The sequence below is a fragment of the Cetorhinus maximus genome, chromosome 1 (assembly GCF_964194155.1).
Source record: "Cetorhinus maximus chromosome 1, sCetMax3.hap1.1, whole genome shotgun sequence".
Taxonomy (NCBI): domain Eukaryota; kingdom Metazoa; phylum Chordata; class Chondrichthyes; order Lamniformes; family Cetorhinidae; genus Cetorhinus; species Cetorhinus maximus.
Genome location: NC_135879.1, coordinates 130,988,242 through 131,005,720, shown reverse-complemented (window position 1 = coordinate 131,005,720; position 17,479 = coordinate 130,988,242). Strand labels below are relative to the sequence as shown.

The following is a 17,479-nucleotide window of genomic DNA, read 5'->3' as shown; positions in this document are numbered from 1 at the left end:
AAATTTCTCATTTCTATACAGTGACACATGCAACTTTTTCTTTATCTTTGGTCATCCCCTCAATAGCTCAGCGAGTAAATAGGATACCTACAGTTAAGCAGGTGTGTAGTCTGTGATGAATCAGCTAATTGCGCCATCATATTCAGGAAGGCACAACCAACAATTCCTGCTCCTGTTCACTACCCAGCATCTGACTAAATATGATGCCCCTTACCCTGGCCTTGCATGAAAAATGGCCATTTGAACCACCACCTATAGAACTATACACTAGCATCAATTGACACATTTAGGTGAAGATATTGTAAAGAAATCAAGAAAGAAAAACAACTAACTCCCCATCAGGGTCATTGGTTCATATGTCTTTTTCCCACAGTGCAAGTACATAATCAAGGCTGAGTTATGAGTAAAGATTGTAGAGGTGCTGCTCTTCAAGGAGAGGGGAGAAAAAATAGAATTACCACAGGATGCTTTAACAAATCTTTTAGCAGTTAATTGCAGCTTAAGAACTGCATGTGGGACTTTGCACAAGGGCGAGTATTTGTACGACAATATAAGAGTTGCAGTTTAAATGTAATACAAGATTTTCACAGTTGGAGTTGCAATTCTAGAGTATAAATTTAAGCCAGTCACAATGCACCAGCCTATGCATAGAACAAAACTGATGGGCTGAAAAGCTGTTCCTTATCTCAAACCTTTGAGCCCAAGGATGGAAAGCTGAAAGCGTTTAAATCACAGTTCCATGGTGACAAAGCTTTAAAAGGGTGAACTGCATCTCAGTTAAATAAAAGATGTAGGCATTTTCTAAATATATAAAGCTACATTGACTCCTGTTCTATTTCCCAACAAGCACTCGCCAGCAAAGGAGCAAACTCTTCTGAAGATATAGACAAATATACCTTTAAAAAATTCACAATTATGAAATTTTAGAAATCACGGTTTCTAATATGCATATTATACTTTCAAAAGGGCACATTTTATCAGCCAATAACTGTCCATCTGTTAGTCATCACAAATAAAAATCACCTTTTTGTTCAATTCAGCAAAGGCAAAATCAATACGTCTCAAATTTTGAGAAATCAACTATCATATTAAATGACCCCAAGGTTAGTGGAAACTTTTAGGATGAAATACCATTTTAATACGAATAGAAAGCTTGGCTGTATATACAGGAAATATCCCATTATTTGGAATTTTCAGAGATACTGGACAGAGTGCAGACAATCTGATCAATAACACACCTCTATTTCTACGTGAACTTTAAATTATATACAGCAAGGAAAGAGCCACCACAGCCTCCAAAGTAGATTATAGAAATTGTGAATCATAAGCAGGGGGTGAATACTCAAGCACCTGTTAAGTAATTCAAAATAGTGATTACATTACTTAACAGCTACAATCATTTAAGAAAATCTAGCCTGTCAAACGCTTTTTGATTGTGTCATAGCAAAGACCTTTGGAGAACAATGTAACCATAGGATGATAATCAAGTAATCTAGTCATGATCAGGCACACGCTTCAACCTTTGATTTGATACCTATGAAAACTTAACATTTGAAAATGTCATCACATTAACTTGTGCATTAATGCCATGATTAAAGAGTGAAGCAGCCTCTCACTAAATACCAAACTAAATAGAAACTTTGATCAGAAGTATTACCACAAGTAATGGCTACATAAGCCATGACACATTCAAAAAATAGAAAACAACCATTTTCTAAGATGCAGGCCACATTACATGTTTTTATTATCAAAAACAAGTTGATGCAATTGAAAGCCTTGGACACTTGATAAACTATACTAAAGCAGGTGTATTTGTCATCTTCAGGGATGAATGCAACTCAAACTCAGGATCCTTACAATGGAGAGTAGGAAAAAAAATTAAAAAGTATTTCACGTTTCCCCTTTGTTTTAATTTACACAGATCTTTTGAGAGCTTTATTTACAGAGCATCGAATCCAGTCTCGTTTATAGCGATTATCACATATTACAGTGATGTTTAAAATGGAATCTATGCAGAACCCAGAAAGAACAAAGGGCAGAGGTGTTTGTCAATGAAAGGGCATCTGGGCTATAGAAGTGATTCCAAATTCCTCAGTTACTGAGCAGTCGTTCTGTTGCACACTCCACGTCCCAGGATTGTGAAGACAAGGCCACTATTACTGCATTCTGTAGAAGAAAAAGAAAAGTTAAAATCTGCAGCAGCCAGCATTAAGATGACATTTTCTAATTCTAAATTAGTTATAATAGGTCTACCACAAATGGTTGATTATTCCATGATCTGCATTTGGCCAATGATGTACAAAGTCAGCCAACAGTGCATAAAATTAGTTGAGTCCATAATTAAGCAACTTGCATATAAAGTCTAGTTAAATTTAGCTTGTTACCATAAACAGATCAATACAAACTCTCTTAAAGCAACATGAAAATGTATGATGCAGAGAGAAAAAATCAAAACTGTAAGAAATCAGATGTACTACAGCAGCATAACTCCATGCTACCTTAAAATTACAATGAGTCTATTTCTGGATTGCATCAATTTAAATACCACAGTGTTATAATACACACATTGGTAAGAGTAGAAGCTCACTTGCTGTACAATCCCTCAAATCTTAATTACAACATTTATTGAAGTCAAAGATTGACGGTTAAGTATAAACGGAAGCCATTTATGGACAGTCAGGTGGTGCAATTCTGACAATGATAAGAACATTGGAATAGGAGGGCACTATTTTTCCCCTTGTGCCTGTTTCATCATTCAATAAAATAATCTGTGGCCCAACTCCATATACCTACCTTTATCCACGTCCCTCAATATTCACAGTTAAGGGAAACCTATCAATCTCAAAGATTTAAAATTAACAACTGAACCAGCATCAATTGTCATTTTGTAGAAGAGAGTTCCAAACTTCTACTACCCTTTGTGTGTAGAAGCGTCTCCTAAACTCACTCCTGAAAGACCTGATTCTAATTTTTGTGCGATGTCCCCTAGTCCTAGACCAGCGAAAATAGTTTCCCTTTGTCTACCCTTTCAGTTCAGAGTCCAGGTATTCTAGCTAATCTATGCTTCGCTTCCTCTGAGGCCATTATATCCTACCTAAGGTGAGGTGGCCCAGAACTACTCATAGTATTCCAGCTGTCATCTAACTAGAGCCTTGTATAGCTGAAATATGACTTTTACCCCTGATATTCCAGTCCTCTACATAAAGGCCAGCATTCCATAAGCCATTTGATTATTTTTGCGCCTGCTTATGGCATTTAATGGTCTATGTACACAGACCCCAAAGTCTCTTTTGGTCTCAACTACTTCTAGTTTAGAAAGTAGTCTGATCTGTCCTTTTTGGTCTAAAGTGAGCGTCCTCATACTTCTCTATAATGAAATCCATTTGCCACAGTTTTGTCTATTCACTTAATCTATTAATATCTCTTCCTTGGATTTTTGGCAATCTATCCCATCTTTGTGGTATAAACTGGCTCTGAAACATGTTAAATTCCTTTTGATCACCTCCCACTGACCTTCTGTCATTCCAGCCATTAACAGATTTGCCCAGTTGACTGTGGACAGTCTCTGTCTCATCCTGTTCAAGCTAGCCTTATCTAAATCTAGAATCTTAGTATCTGTTCTGCGTTTCTCCTATTAAGCACAACTTTGAACTTCATCGTTTTATGATTGCTATTAGATAAATATTCATGCACCCTAAAATCTGGCTCATTAACCATTATTAAATCTAATGTACCCTGCCTCCCCACACTGCAGAATCACTGCTACAGCTGTAGGCACTTCCTTTATTTCAGTTCTTCCGAAAATTAAATCAGGCAATGTTAATTCAGGCAGAGCTCATATAAAGCCTGGTGGTCCATTAGCACAATCTTTGGAGCAGATTCCCTCATAACTACTGACAAGTATTTGTTTTGTACAGCCTCTTTAAGCTAATAAAATATCCCATGGTATTTCACAGAGCCAATATAAAATCAAATATGACACTGAGCCACATAAAGAGATACTAGGGCAGATGACCAAAAGCTTGGTCCAAGAGGTTGGTTTTAAGTAGCGTCTCTAAAGGAGGAAACAAGGTACAGAGGCGAAGAGGTTTAGGGAGGGAATTCCAGAGCTTAAGGCCCAGCAGCTGAAGGCCCAGCAGCTGAAGGCACAGCCCACCAATGGTGGAGCAATTATCAGAGATGTTCAAGAGGCTAGAATTAAAGGAGTGAGGAGACTGCAGGAGATTAGAGATAGGGAGGGATGAGGCCATGGAGCAATTTGAAAACAAGAATGCGAATTTTAAAATCAAAGCATTGCTTGACTGGGAACTAAAACTCAAAATTCCAGTACATTTTTTCTTCACAGCCCAATCAACTTGAAGTGGTGCCTTTAGCATTCTGTTAGCCTGCAGCCCCAAATCCCTCTATTCCTACAGTAGAGTCTACTCCATTTAGAGTATAATCAAAATACATTGCCTCACAATTAATTCATGTGCCAATTTTTAGCCCAGTACTACCAATCTCTAGCTTTGTTGGATTGCTAAGTATCAAATCCAACAAGCTTCTGCTCTTGCACTTCAAATGTTGAAGAAACAATTCCTGACTTTCAGTAAATTTTTCTGTACTCTCAACCACCCCTCTTTTTATCCCTGATTTGTCCATTCAACCTCAAATATTAAAATCATCCACAATTGGATTTCCCAGTCCTCTTACATGCTGACTCAACCTGTGCTGCAGTGGTTACCAATTAGCATTTCCCATCCTTGTATCATGGAATTACATAAAATATACAGCACAGAAACAGGCCATTAAGCCCAACCAATCTATGCCAGCATTTATATTCCACTCAAACCTCCTCCCATTCTTCCTCATTTAAGTATCAGCACAATCCTGTATTTCCTTCTCCGTCATATGCTTATCTAGAGGTATTTGCAGAGAGTAACTCATCTCCCAATTCCCCAAAACCATCTACAAGACACAATTCAGGAATGTGATGGAATGCTCTCCACTTGCCTGGATGAGACCAGCTCCAACAACAATCAAAAAGCTCAATACCATCCAGGAAAAAAGTATCCTACTTGATTGGCACCTCACCCACCACATTAAACATTCACTCTCTCCACCATCAATGCACAGTGGCCACAGAGTATGCCATCTACAAGATGCACTGCAGCAACTTGCCAACAGCACCTTCCCTCAACTGCCTAGGACAGCAGATGTGTGGCAACACCACCTCCTGCAAGTTCCCCTCCAAGTACATACACATCATCCTGACTTGGAAGTATATTGCTGCTCCTTCGTTGTCGCTTGGTAAAAATTCTGAAACTTCCTAGTTAACAGCACTGTGGGTATATCTACACCTTAAATACTGTAGTTCAAGGAGGCAGCACATAACCACATTCTCAAGGGTAATAAGGATAAGCATTAAATGCTGGCCTTGTCAGTGACACCCGAGTTCAATTAATTTTTTAAAAATAACTGGCTATTAAAGTCTTCCATAATTTTCAAGACCTTTAAGTCAGTCCTTATGTTTTCTATTTTCAAGAGACCACAACCTGTTCTTCATTTCCTGATGGGCACAACCTTGCATTTCTGGTAGCATCCTTGCAAAACATTTTTGCACCCTCTCCAGTGGCTCTATATCTTTTTATAATGTGGCGACCAGAATTGTCTAACAAAAGTTTGATACAAGTTTAGCTTAACTTCTCGACTTTTTAATTCTGACCCTCTAGTGCTTGGTTTGACTTTTTTATGGCACTATTCAGTATTACTCAGTTCTATCTACATTATTTATCCTTCACTCATCCTTTCTATAACTGTAACCATATAATCATATAATAACCATACATAACCATATAATAATCTCTCAATTAGCTCCTCCAATTGTCTGTTGTGTACCCTTGTGAAGTATTTAATAAATGTCAGTTGCAGCTCTGGGCTATAGTTCTGAGAGGCCAACAATATTCAAATTTTTGCTAGTAGCTGCGTATACCTTAATTTCTGAAGTATTTCGCTTCAGAACACTGTTAATACCTTAAATAACAACATTGTTACTAAATTGTAGCTTATTTGGCCTGAAATTTTGCTTTCTAATAAAGCCTTAATGTTCCTTGAACAGTTAAATGCTGATAAAACCATCTTTCACAAGGAAAGCTGATGTGGCTTTGTCAGAGGGAGGTCATGCCTAACAAATTTGATTGAATTTTTTGAGGAGGTGACCAGGTATGTAGACGAGGGTAGTGCTGTTGATATAGTTTATATGGATTTCAGCAAAGCCTTTGACAAAGTCCCACATGGGGCTTATAAAGAAGGCAAATGCACATGGGATACAGGGTAATTTGATAAGGTGGATTCAAAATTGGCTTAGTTGGAGGCAGAGGGTGATGACAGAAGGATGCTTTAGTGACTGGAAGCTAGTGTCCGCTGGCGTACCACAGGAATCTGTGCTTGGTCCCCTATTATTCGTCATTTATATAAACGACGTAGATGACTATGTAGGGGGTAGGATTAGTAAGTTTGCGGATGACACAAAGATTGGCCGAGTGGTTAACAGTGAGGTTGAGTGTCTTGGGCTACAGGAAGGTGTAGACGGGATGGTCAAATGGGTAGATAAGTGGCAGATGGAATTTAACCCTGAAAAGTGAGAGGTGATAAACTTTGGAAGGAGTAATTTGACAAGGAAGTATTCAATGAACGGCATGACACTAGGAAGTTCTGAGGAACAAAGGGACCTTGGCGTGTGTGTCCATAGATCTCTGAAGGTGGAGGGGCATGTTAGTGGGGTGGTGAAAAAGGCATATGGGACACTTGCCTTTATCAATCGAGGCATAGATTATAAAAGTAGGGAGGTCACGTTGGAGTTGTATAGAACCTTGGTGAGGCCACAGCTGAAGTACTGTGTGCAGTTCTGGTCGCCACATTATAGAAAGGATGTGATTGCAATGGAGGGGGTGCAGAGGAGATTCACCAGGATGTTGCCTGCGATGAAACATTTAAGTTATGAAGAGAGGTTGGATAGACTTGGGTTGTTTTCGTTGGAGCAGAGAAGATTGAGGGGCGACCTGATCGAGGTGTACAAGATTATGAGGGGCATGGACAGGGTGGATAGGTAGCAGCTGTTCCCCTTAGCTGAAGGGTCAGTCACAAGGGGACATAAGTTCAAGGTGAAGAGCAGGAGGTTTAGGGGGGCTGTGAGGAAAAACCTTTTTACCCAGAGGGTGGTGACTGTCTGAAATGCACTGCCTGGGAGGGTGGTAGAGGTGGGTTGCCTCACATCCTTGAAAAAGTACCTGGATGCGCACTTGGCACGTCATAACATTCAAGGCTATGGGCCAAGTGCTGGTAAATGGGATTAGGTAGGTAGGTCAGGTGTTTCTCACATGTCGGTGCAGACTCGATGGGCCGAAGGGCCTCTTCTGCATTATGATATTCTGTGAAAGCCCCCAGCAGCTTTCAAGTTTGTGCCTAAAGAAAACAAAAGTAATGTGAATTCGTTCACCAATGAGTAAGAATTTTACGTAATGGCAAATCGGTAGTACACAGAGGTATACTTAGGATATATAAGCCAATTCACAAGGCAAAACAAAAAAGGCAGTTATCTTGTATACCAATGACTGTAGCTAAACACCCGAGGCACAAATGCAGCAGTGGGTTTTCTACTCACCATCTAGCTGCTGGATTGTTTATAAACTCATTGCAACTGAAAGCCTAATACTGTTATCACATCAAATCTTCACAAAATTCCAACAACAAATACCACATCCATTTCCTAAATCAGGACAAGTCATTCTCATTCATACCATCATCAGAAGATTCCACCATCCCTGATATTGCCAGCACAATAAATAGATGCAATTGATTTAAATAACAAATTCTAGTTCAAATTTCCAGCTTAAATCCATCCATGGGTTTACACCTATGCATCAACAGAATGGGGATGCAGATGGAAAAGGAAATTTCAATGAGGAGCTCTGGAGGGCATGCGAGGAGCAGCACCAGACATACCTAAAAATGAGGTGTCAGCCTGGTTAAGATACAACACAGCACTACTAGCATGCCAAATGGCAGAAGCAGCAAGCGATAGACAGGGCTAAGCGATCCCACAACCAACGGGCCAGGTCAAAGCTTTGCGGTCCTGCCATATCCAGTTGTGAATAGTAGTGGGCAATTAAACAACTAACTGGAGGAGCAGGCACCACAAACATCCACATCCTCTGATGGGAAAGCCCAGCACATCAGTGTAAACAGGAAGACGGAAGCATCTGCAACAAACTTAAGCCATAAATGCCAAGTGGATGATCCATCTCGGCCTCCTCCGGAAGTCCCCAGCATCAGAGATGCCAGACTTCAGCTAATTTGATTCACTCCATGTTATATCAAGAAGCAGCTGAAGGCACTGGATACTGCAACGGTTACGGGCCCTGACAACAATCCTGCAATAGTATTGAAGACTTGTGCTCCAGAACTTGCCGCACCCCTAGCCAAGCTATTCCAGTACAGCTCAACACTGACATCTACCCAGCATTGTGGAAAATTGCCCAGGTATGTCCTGTACACAAAAAGGACAAATCCAACCCAGCCAATTACCGTCCCATCAGTCTACTCTTGATCATCAGCAAAGCAATGGAAAGTGTCGTCCAAAGTGCTATCAGGCAGCACTTACTCAGCAATAACCTGTTCACTGATGCTCAGTTTGGGTTCCGCCAGGGCAACTCAGTTCCTGACTTCATGACAGCCTTGGTTCAAACATGGGCAAAAGAGCTATGGTGGACTGACTGCCCGTGACATCAAGGCAGCATTTAACTGACAGTGGCATCAAGGAGCCCTAGCAAAACTGGAGCCAATGGGAATCAGGGAGAAAACTCTCCACTGGTTGGAGTCCTACCTGGCACAAAGGAAGATGGCTGCGGTTAGTTGGAGGTCAATCATCTCAGTCCCAGGACGTCACTGCAGGAGTTCCTGAGGGTAGTGTCCTAGCCCCAACCATCTTCAGCGGTTACATCAATGGCCTTCTTTCCATCATAAGGCCAGAAGTGGGGATGTTCGCTGATGAGTGCACAACATTCAATACTATTCACAACTCTTCAGATACTGAAGCAGTCCATGTCCAAATGCAGCAAGGCTTGGACAACATTCAGGCTGGGGCTGAGAAGTGGCAAGTAAAATTCACACCACGCAAGTGCCAGGCAATGACCATCTCCAACAAGATGGAATCTAACTATCTCCCCTTGACACTCAATGGCCTTGCCATCACTGAATTCCACCTCTTTCAACATCCTGGGGGGTTACACCACTGCCTAGAAACGGAACCAACTACCTAAACACTGTGGCTAGGTCAGAGGCTGGGAATTCTGTGGCGAGTAACTCACCTCCCAACTCCCCAAAGCCTGCCTCCATCTACAAGGCACAGTCAGGAGTGTGATGGAATAGTGTCCATTTGCCTGGATGGGTGCAGCTCCAACAAACCTCAAGAAGCTCGACACCATCCAGGACAAAGCGGCCCACTTGATTGGCACCATACCCGCCACCTACAACATTCACTCCTGTCACCACCAATGCACAGTGACAGCAGTGAAACTATCTACAAGATGCACTGCAATAATTCACCAAGGCTCCTTTGACAGCACCTTCCAAACCCTCGACCTCTACTACCTAGGACAAGGGCAGCAGATGTATGGGAACACCACCACCTGCAAGTTTCCCTCCAAGCCATTCACCATTCTGACTTGGAACTACATCATTCCTGCACTGTCGCTGGGTCAAAATCTTAGAACTCCCTCCTTAACAGCACTGTGAGTATACCTACACAATATGGAATGCAGCGGTTCAAAGAGGCGGCTCACCACCACCTTTACAAGGACAATAAGGGATGGGAAATGAATGCTGGCCTAGCCAGTTACACCCACGTCCCACGAACAAAAAAAAAATTTTAGCCTCTGGTTCGTCAATTAGCCAAACTAAACTTTGATCACCATCATTTTCAGCACTTAGGTGCAAAGTAAAGCAAGTTTTGACAGAAGTTCATCACGTCCAAAATACAACCTCCCATCCAGCCCTGCTCATAGCTACTCCTACCAGATCTGCTGTCATGGAATGTCACGTTCATCTGTCTTGCACCATCCTCACACAGCCACTGTAGCCTGTCTGCAACTACTCTGTGACACCCATCATCCAACTATACGTAGATCAACCCCTCTTTCTGCTGCCTTCCACTTTGCCCTCTTGAAGTGATCAGTGTAGCTTGTCAGTTCTGAACAAAAGGCCGAAATATGACATTTCCTTTTCTGGATATCACTTAAGCTCTTTTTGCTCCAGCTATTTCAAGCCCCTCTTCATTTTCCTTATGATCTGTATATGGAATTTTAAGCATACATCTTAGCATCCACGTTTTGAAAACCTCTATTTTCTTTTATAGGTCTTTATTTACTGTCCAGGTTTCTGAGGCATAATAGGAAAATGGATAGAAAGTAGCATCTTCTGAGTTTTTATCCTTGTTTTAAACTCGTTTCCTTGTTGTTAACAAATGCTTCACCTTCACAATATTACTTCTGGCTATCTCTAGCCTTTTTCTGGCTTCGGCATAGTATCTACCATCTTCCATTATCATTTGTCCCAAGGATAAGTCCAAACTTATCTACTTGTTCCAGTGTGGCACCATCCACTTTAATTTTCACCGTAGTTTTCTCTAATGTATTCCTTCTGGTTACCATTGTTTTTGTCTCTGGAGTTCATACTCAGTCCATATTCTAAAAAAAAAGTATGAATGTCTCAGGATTGAGGAAGTAGAACAGAGGTGTCAGTCAGATGAAATGGAAAGTAAATGGAAAAAATGAAGGAGGGTAAACGACTCTCCAAAATGGAAAAAGGGAGATAAGGAGTGGAAGACAGATGATGTACTAGCAATGATGATAAAAATGGGAAAAAGAAACACCAAAGTATGATGAAATTGAAAATAAAATAAAGAACACATGCAGGAAGGCTAAAGAGAAATGGTACAATGGAATGTGTGAAGTACTGGAGCTGGAAAGAAATCACAAAATGAGAGTCATGCACCAGAAGATGAAATCTTTGACAGATAGAAATAAAGGGATAACAACACATAGCAGGTGCATAAAAGACAAAGTTGGCAAAATATTGTTTGAAAGGGATGCAGTAGCAAAAAGATGTACAGAATATAACCAAATCATGAGACCCCTCAAGATGGAGGCAAACAATGTACCAAGAATTATGATGTCAAAGATAAAGAATGGTTTGAAATTGATGACTAAAGGAGGAGCACCGGGCATTGAAGAGCATCTAAAAGAGCTTTGAGAAACAGAAATAGAAGTGATAAGAGAAGTCTATGATCAAACATATATGAAAGGGTAAATTCCAAGTGACTTGAGACATTCATTATTACCTAAGAAACCTAAAGCAATAGAGTGCAATCATTTTAGAACTATAAGATTAATGAGTCATCTCATTAAAGTGATCTTGAAAATTATAATAGAAAGAAATAATAAGGCATTTGAAGCAGCAATTGATGTAACCCAGTCTGGATTCAGACCTGGAGTAGGAACAAGGGAAGGAATATTTAATCTAAGAACAATCTTCGATAAATATATAGAAGTAAACAAGAACATTTACACATGCCTCATTGAACACTTTTTCATTGTTTATCATGTTTATCACCAAAAGCTGATAAACATGCTGCTGAAGATGACATGAGATTTATCCACAGCCTATATCAGGACCAAATAGCAAACATCGGCTAGAAAATGGACATCAGATATTTTTCAAGTGATAGGTGGAGTAGAACAAGGTTGTGTACTGTTGCCAAAATTATTCAATCTGTATACAGAACAAATATTCAGAGTCAGAGGTGCTTCCAGGGGTAAAATTTGGAGACATAAACATAGGCTTGTGATATGCTGATGACACAGCTCTACTTGCAGAATCAGAAGAGGCCCTACAAAATATCACAGATCAAGTAAAATCTGGAAACTGAGAATATGGACTGAGTATGAGTACAAAATACAAAAACAATCCCATTTCCATTCCTATAAAATCACTCCTCCAACCATTAAGCCTATGGAGGATTTTCTCTGCGACTTGTGATCAACACTAATCCCTGCCACAATTGGACACAACTATATAATGCCTAGAAATACCAATTTTATATGTTGTTGCTCTAGAAACATCTGATTAGTTCAGAGCACTCAGCAGATTTGCCAGAGCTCATCCCATCTTTCATATTTAAAGGCTAGAGTTTTAGAAAAAGGGCATTTTTAAAAATAAACTAGTTCTCTCCTCTCTGCACACTAGAACCCAGCCTATGGACAACCTCGTTCAAGAGCACATCAATACAAGTGAAAGGAAAAGGACCTAACAAAGGCTAACAAACTTCACCTGAACTTGAAACAGATAAGGATGCTGATTTTCTGTCTTTTCTTTTTATTAACTGGAAGCAGTGTTCAAACTTTGTGTTGAGATTTTTAGGCATTCCATCCTTGTTATTTCAGTCTCTGTTCTGTGTGACCTGAACTGAGCATTTCCAAGTGTATTGTTAGGAAATAGATAGTTGTGTCTAAGTAATGTGTGTATTTGGGTGTGTTAAGAATAAGGCTTTTCCTTAAGTTTAATTTGTGTTTCTGTATTGGTGTGTTAAGAAAGGGAGAATTTAAGTTTTAGTTTCACTTTAAAAGATGCCTGTATTTCAATTAGATTTTACGTCTCTTGAAGGGAAGGTAAAACAAACACAGGGTAGAAAAAACACTGCCGTTGCCTAGCAACAGAGGTCCAGAGAAGGAGGCCCCACACACACACAGGCAAAGAAACTGATAGTTTGAGTTCAGTTGGTCAGTGTGCTCTAAAGTTGAAAGGAGTTGCCAGCAGAAGCAGCATGGGAGGCAGGGACAGATAGCAAGTCCCAAGCTAAAGTTGAAACCAGCTGCCAGGAGAAGCTGGACAGGAAGGAGCTGCAAAGAACAGAAGGGGATCCTGAGAAGACCTTCTAGCCAAAGGAAATGAACAGGAATCTGGAAAAGGTCCTGTTAAGCGAAGTTAAGAGTGAGGAGCCGAGAAAGGCTCCAAGCTTAAAAGGACAAGCTGCAGGACACAGATTTATAGCAATATAGGCTTGCAAGAAGTCATAAGATCCAACGTGACAGGTGAAGCTCTGTAACTCTTTACAAAGGCATGTGAAGCAGTGATGTTCTGTTGGCACGGCTGAGCATTTGAGAGACAGTGCGTAGGAGGAAGCTTGCATGCACGTGGCAATCCAGGGGAGAGGGACATCAGAAGAAGAGTTCAAAACTTTGCAGGTGGACCCTTGTGGAAGGCGTCTGAGAGAAAGCATCGTTTGGGAGAATTTTCTAAAGCAAGTTCTTCGAGAGTGGAGATTCGAAACCCTCATGTGAAAGACAGAGTTCAGTGAGACCAGTTGGCTCACCGTGTGACAAGCATCTAGGGGGCGTTGATGAGAGAGTCATAGCATCTGTCTGGAGTGGCATCTGTAACTTGGTTTCAGAGTGTGGTGTGCCTGACCACAGGTCGCCTATTGGTTTACATGGACTGTGTACTTACTCTGTACATGAGAGTATAAGATAGTTTTTGCAACTTGTTATCCTTACGAATCTGTATATATCTGCAAAGGTATAGTTGTGGGTGGAAGAGTATTGGAATATAGTTCATCTTTTCTTGTTTAATAAATGCTTTATTCTTTTGTTAAAAGTGCATCAGCTGATTCCTGTGACTCTGTTCAGCCTCCAGGTATCTAAACAAAAAATAAATGTTAGGATCTATCAAGCTGAGTTCCACCCTGGGATCAGACTTGTCTAGTATCAGCTGGGATCATAACAGTATCTTCTTTTCTGTATCAACATTTATATATTTAACTTTCAGCCAATTCCCTAAAGTGTTCTTGATGGATACAGGCAGCATACAAATAACATTAAAAAAGAAGAAATATTGAAGTTGTAGTTCAAGTCTCACTCCAGCAACTTGGAACTTTAACCTCCAAGAACCAGTGGAATTGGAGTGGGTGAGAAGTAAACACTTTAAGGTAAAAATAAACAGGAAGTGCTTAAAAGTCCTCAGAGCTCCGGGTGGGATGCATCCTTGGTTACTGAGGGAAAAGTGGAAATTGCAGAGGCTCTAATCACAATCTTCCAATTTTCCTTGGATATGGGGTGGTGCCAGAGAACTAGAGAATTGCAAATATTACACCCATTGTAAAAAAAAAAGTAGGATAAACCAGGCAACTACATGCCAGTCAGCATACCATTGATTGTGGAAAAACTTTTAGGGACAATAATCTGGGACAAATATTAATTGGTGTTTGTAAAAGTATAAGCTAACAAAGGAAAGCATTTGTTAAAGGCAAATCGTGGTTGACTAAGTTGAACAAGTAATTATCAGAGGTTAATGAAGATAGTACAGTTGATGTTAAGTATGTGGACTTTTAAAAGGCATTTGACTAAGTACCACATGATAGGCTTGTCAGCAAAATTAAATCCCTTGGGATTAAAGAGAAAGTGGCAGCATGGCTACAAAATCGGTTAAGGGAAAGCAAGCAGAGTGGTGGTAAGTAACTGTTTTCCAGACTGGAGGGAGGTATACAATGGTGTTCTCCCCAGTGGCGAGTATTAGGACTTTTTGATAATTGCCTGGATTTGGGTACATGGCATAATTAAAAGGTTTGTAGATGATACAAAATTCGGAAATATAATAACAATGAGTAGGATAGTAACAAACTTCAGGAGGATGCAGGCTCATGAAATGGGAAGACATATAGCAGATGAAATTTAATGCAGAGTCAAGAAGTGGCTGTAAAGAGTTTGATTTGAAGTGTTGATTTGTATAGATGTGAGACTTGAACCTTATTGAAAGAGGAGTCCAATTTGCTTAATAGCTTTAAAATGTGACTTTGGAAGAGAATGGAAGGAACCAGTTAGACAGAAAAAGTAATAAATTATGAAGTGTTGTGGAAAGGGAAGAACAAAGAAATTTGCTGAATGTAATTAGGAACGTAGAATCTGGGTAGGGCACATCTCAAGAGGAAATGGATTTGTAAGAGACATTATGGAGGGAAGATTTCCAGGAAAACTGGGAAGAGGAAAGATGAGAATATCAATGCTGAATGACTTGAAAATTCAAGGACGTTATTGGTAAATGAAAAGATGAGACAGGATAGAGAGACATTTAAAGGCTAATAATGAGCCAGGGATCTGCCTTCAGGTAGAGCACACATGATGAAGGGCATGATGAGTGTGAAGTGATACATTTTGGTAAGAAGGATGGGAAAAAGACAATATAAACTAAATGGTACAATTTTAAAGGGCGTAAAGGAACAAAGAAACTTGGGATGTATCTACACAAACCTTTGAAGGTGCAGGATAAATAAAGGCTTTTAAAAATGCGTATGGAATCCTTGGATTTATTAACAGAGGAGTGCGAAAGCAAGGAAGTTATGCTACCCTTTTATAAATCAGTGGTATGGCGTCAGCTGGAGTATTTGGTCAATTCGGGGCTTTATACTTTAGGTGGGATCTCAAGATCTTGGAGAGAGTGCTGAGGAGACTTACTAGAATGGTACTAAGGATGGGGGGCAAGTTATGTCGTGAGACTAGGAAAGCTGCAGTTGTTTTCCTTAGAGCTTAGAGCAGAGAAAGTTAGAGGAGATTTGATGGAGGCGCTCAAAAGCTTGAAGGGTTTTGATAGTTTCTCTGAAGTTGTTTCCAGTGGCCGAAGAGTTGGTAACCAGAGGACACAAATTGGCAAAAGAACCAGAAGCGACATGAGGAAAAGTTATTTATTTCTAAACAGCAATTTATGATGATCTGGAATGCACAATGTGAAAATGTGGTTTAAGCAGATTCAATAGCAACATTCAAAGAAGAGAAGTGGATGGATAAGTACTCAAAAGGAAAAAATTTACAGGGCTATGAGAAAAGAACAGGGGGCTAATCAAACAACTCTAGCAGTTTCCAAATTTGTGGAGTTTGAATCCAAAGAGCTGGCTGAGGCACAATGGGCAAAGTAGCCTCCCTCTGTGCTGTTATCATTCTATTATTTTAAGTAGGCATAATGAAGCAGGAAGCGATTAGTAGGGATGATGGTAGCCTGGGTCAAAGAAATAGGATCTGAAGTACAGGAAAAGGTGCAGATGGAGGGAAGAAATTCCAAAGAATAAGACTGAGACAGCTAAAGGGTCTGCTACCAATAGTGGGGCAAGGGTACAGATGCACAGTTAGAGTTACAGGAATAGTGTTCCTGAGGAGATTAAAAGCTGGAGGAAACTGCAGTTAGTGTGGAGAAAGGCTAAAGAGGAACATAGTCAAGGATGTGTGTTGCAGGACAGGAAATTAGTGTTAATTAGCGAGGACAAGGATGATTGATGCATGTGTAGAACAGAATACCTGTGGCAGAATTTTAAACAATCTAGAGTTATGGAAGGCCAACAAGGAGAGGGTTAGAATAGTTCAGCTGGAAGTGAAAGAGGCATGCATCAAGATTTCACAAGTGGGGGTGGAAAATGCTGAAGAGGTAGAAGCAAGCAGAATTAGTGATGGTTACAATATGGAGTTGGAGTTGAAGTTCAGTTCAGGGCAAACAAGATATCTAGATCATGAATTACCTGGTTAAACCTGAGTAGCAGAGATGGAGTCAATGGCAAAGCTCAATAAAGATAGCTTTTGTGCTTCCCAATGCTGAATGGGAGTAACCTGTGATTCATTCAGGATTTTTCAGTTGAATAAGCAGCCTGACAGCACAAGATGCTAAGGGTTGAGAGAAGAGGCACCGCTAAATATCAACATGCAATTGAAAGCTGATCTCATGACTTCTTATAATTTCATCAAGAGGTAGCACGTAGATTAGGGGAAAGGGGCTGACGATAGATCCTTAGAGAACCCTGGAGGGGAATATTGCAGGTAGGGAAAGAGGAAGGGTAGCCATTTGTGGAGCTGTAATAATGACACTTGGATTGGTAGAAATGGAATCAGGTAAACACAGCCCCATAGAGCTAACAATGGAGAAAAAGCAAAACAGGAGAATGGCATGACCTACCACAATTGTACACTGGCAATAATCTTTCAATGTTCCCTGATTTGGGGGAGGTGCCGGAGGACTGGAGAATTGCAAACATTACGCTCTTGTTCAAAAAGGTTGCAAAGATCTGCCCTGCAATTACAGATCGGTGGTGGGGAAACTTCTAGAAACAATTATTCAGGATAGAATTAATAATCACATCGAGAAATGTGGATTGATTCGGAAGAGTAAGCATGGATTTGTGAAAGAAAAATTGTGTCCAACTAACGAAGTTTTTTTGAAGAGGTAACAGAAATGGTTGATGAGGGCAAGGCCGTTGATGCGGTGTATATGGACTTCCAAAAGGTGTTCGATACAGTGCCACACAACAGACTTGAGAGGAAAATTATAGGTCATGGAATAAAAGGGACAGTAGCAACATGAATGGACAGTGTAGAACTTTAAAAGAACATTGACACATTGGTGGAGTGGG

The 17,479-nt window shown here is 40.4% G+C and overlaps 1 protein-coding gene and 1 long non-coding RNA gene across 5 annotated transcripts in view; both read right to left on the bottom strand.

The window, feature by feature from the left end:
- The window catches only part of LOC144683608 (uncharacterized), a 559,012-nt gene that overhangs the window by 412,808 nt on the left and 128,725 nt on the right, over positions 1 to 17,479 (bottom strand). The window lies entirely within an intron of this gene.
- ube2kb (ubiquitin-conjugating enzyme E2Kb (UBC1 homolog, yeast)) overlaps positions 1,116 to 17,479 on the bottom strand; it is a 105,482-nt gene continuing 89,118 nt past the window's right edge. For all 4 annotated transcript variants that reach the window (XM_078546739.1, XM_078546730.1, XM_078546749.1 and 1 more), the window contains one exon: positions 1,116 to 2,166. In XM_078546739.1, coding sequence (XP_078402865.1) covers positions 2,092 to 2,166 — 75 coding nt within the window. In that variant the 3' untranslated portion in view covers positions 1,116 to 2,091. The remainder of the gene's footprint in view (positions 2,167 to 17,479) is intronic.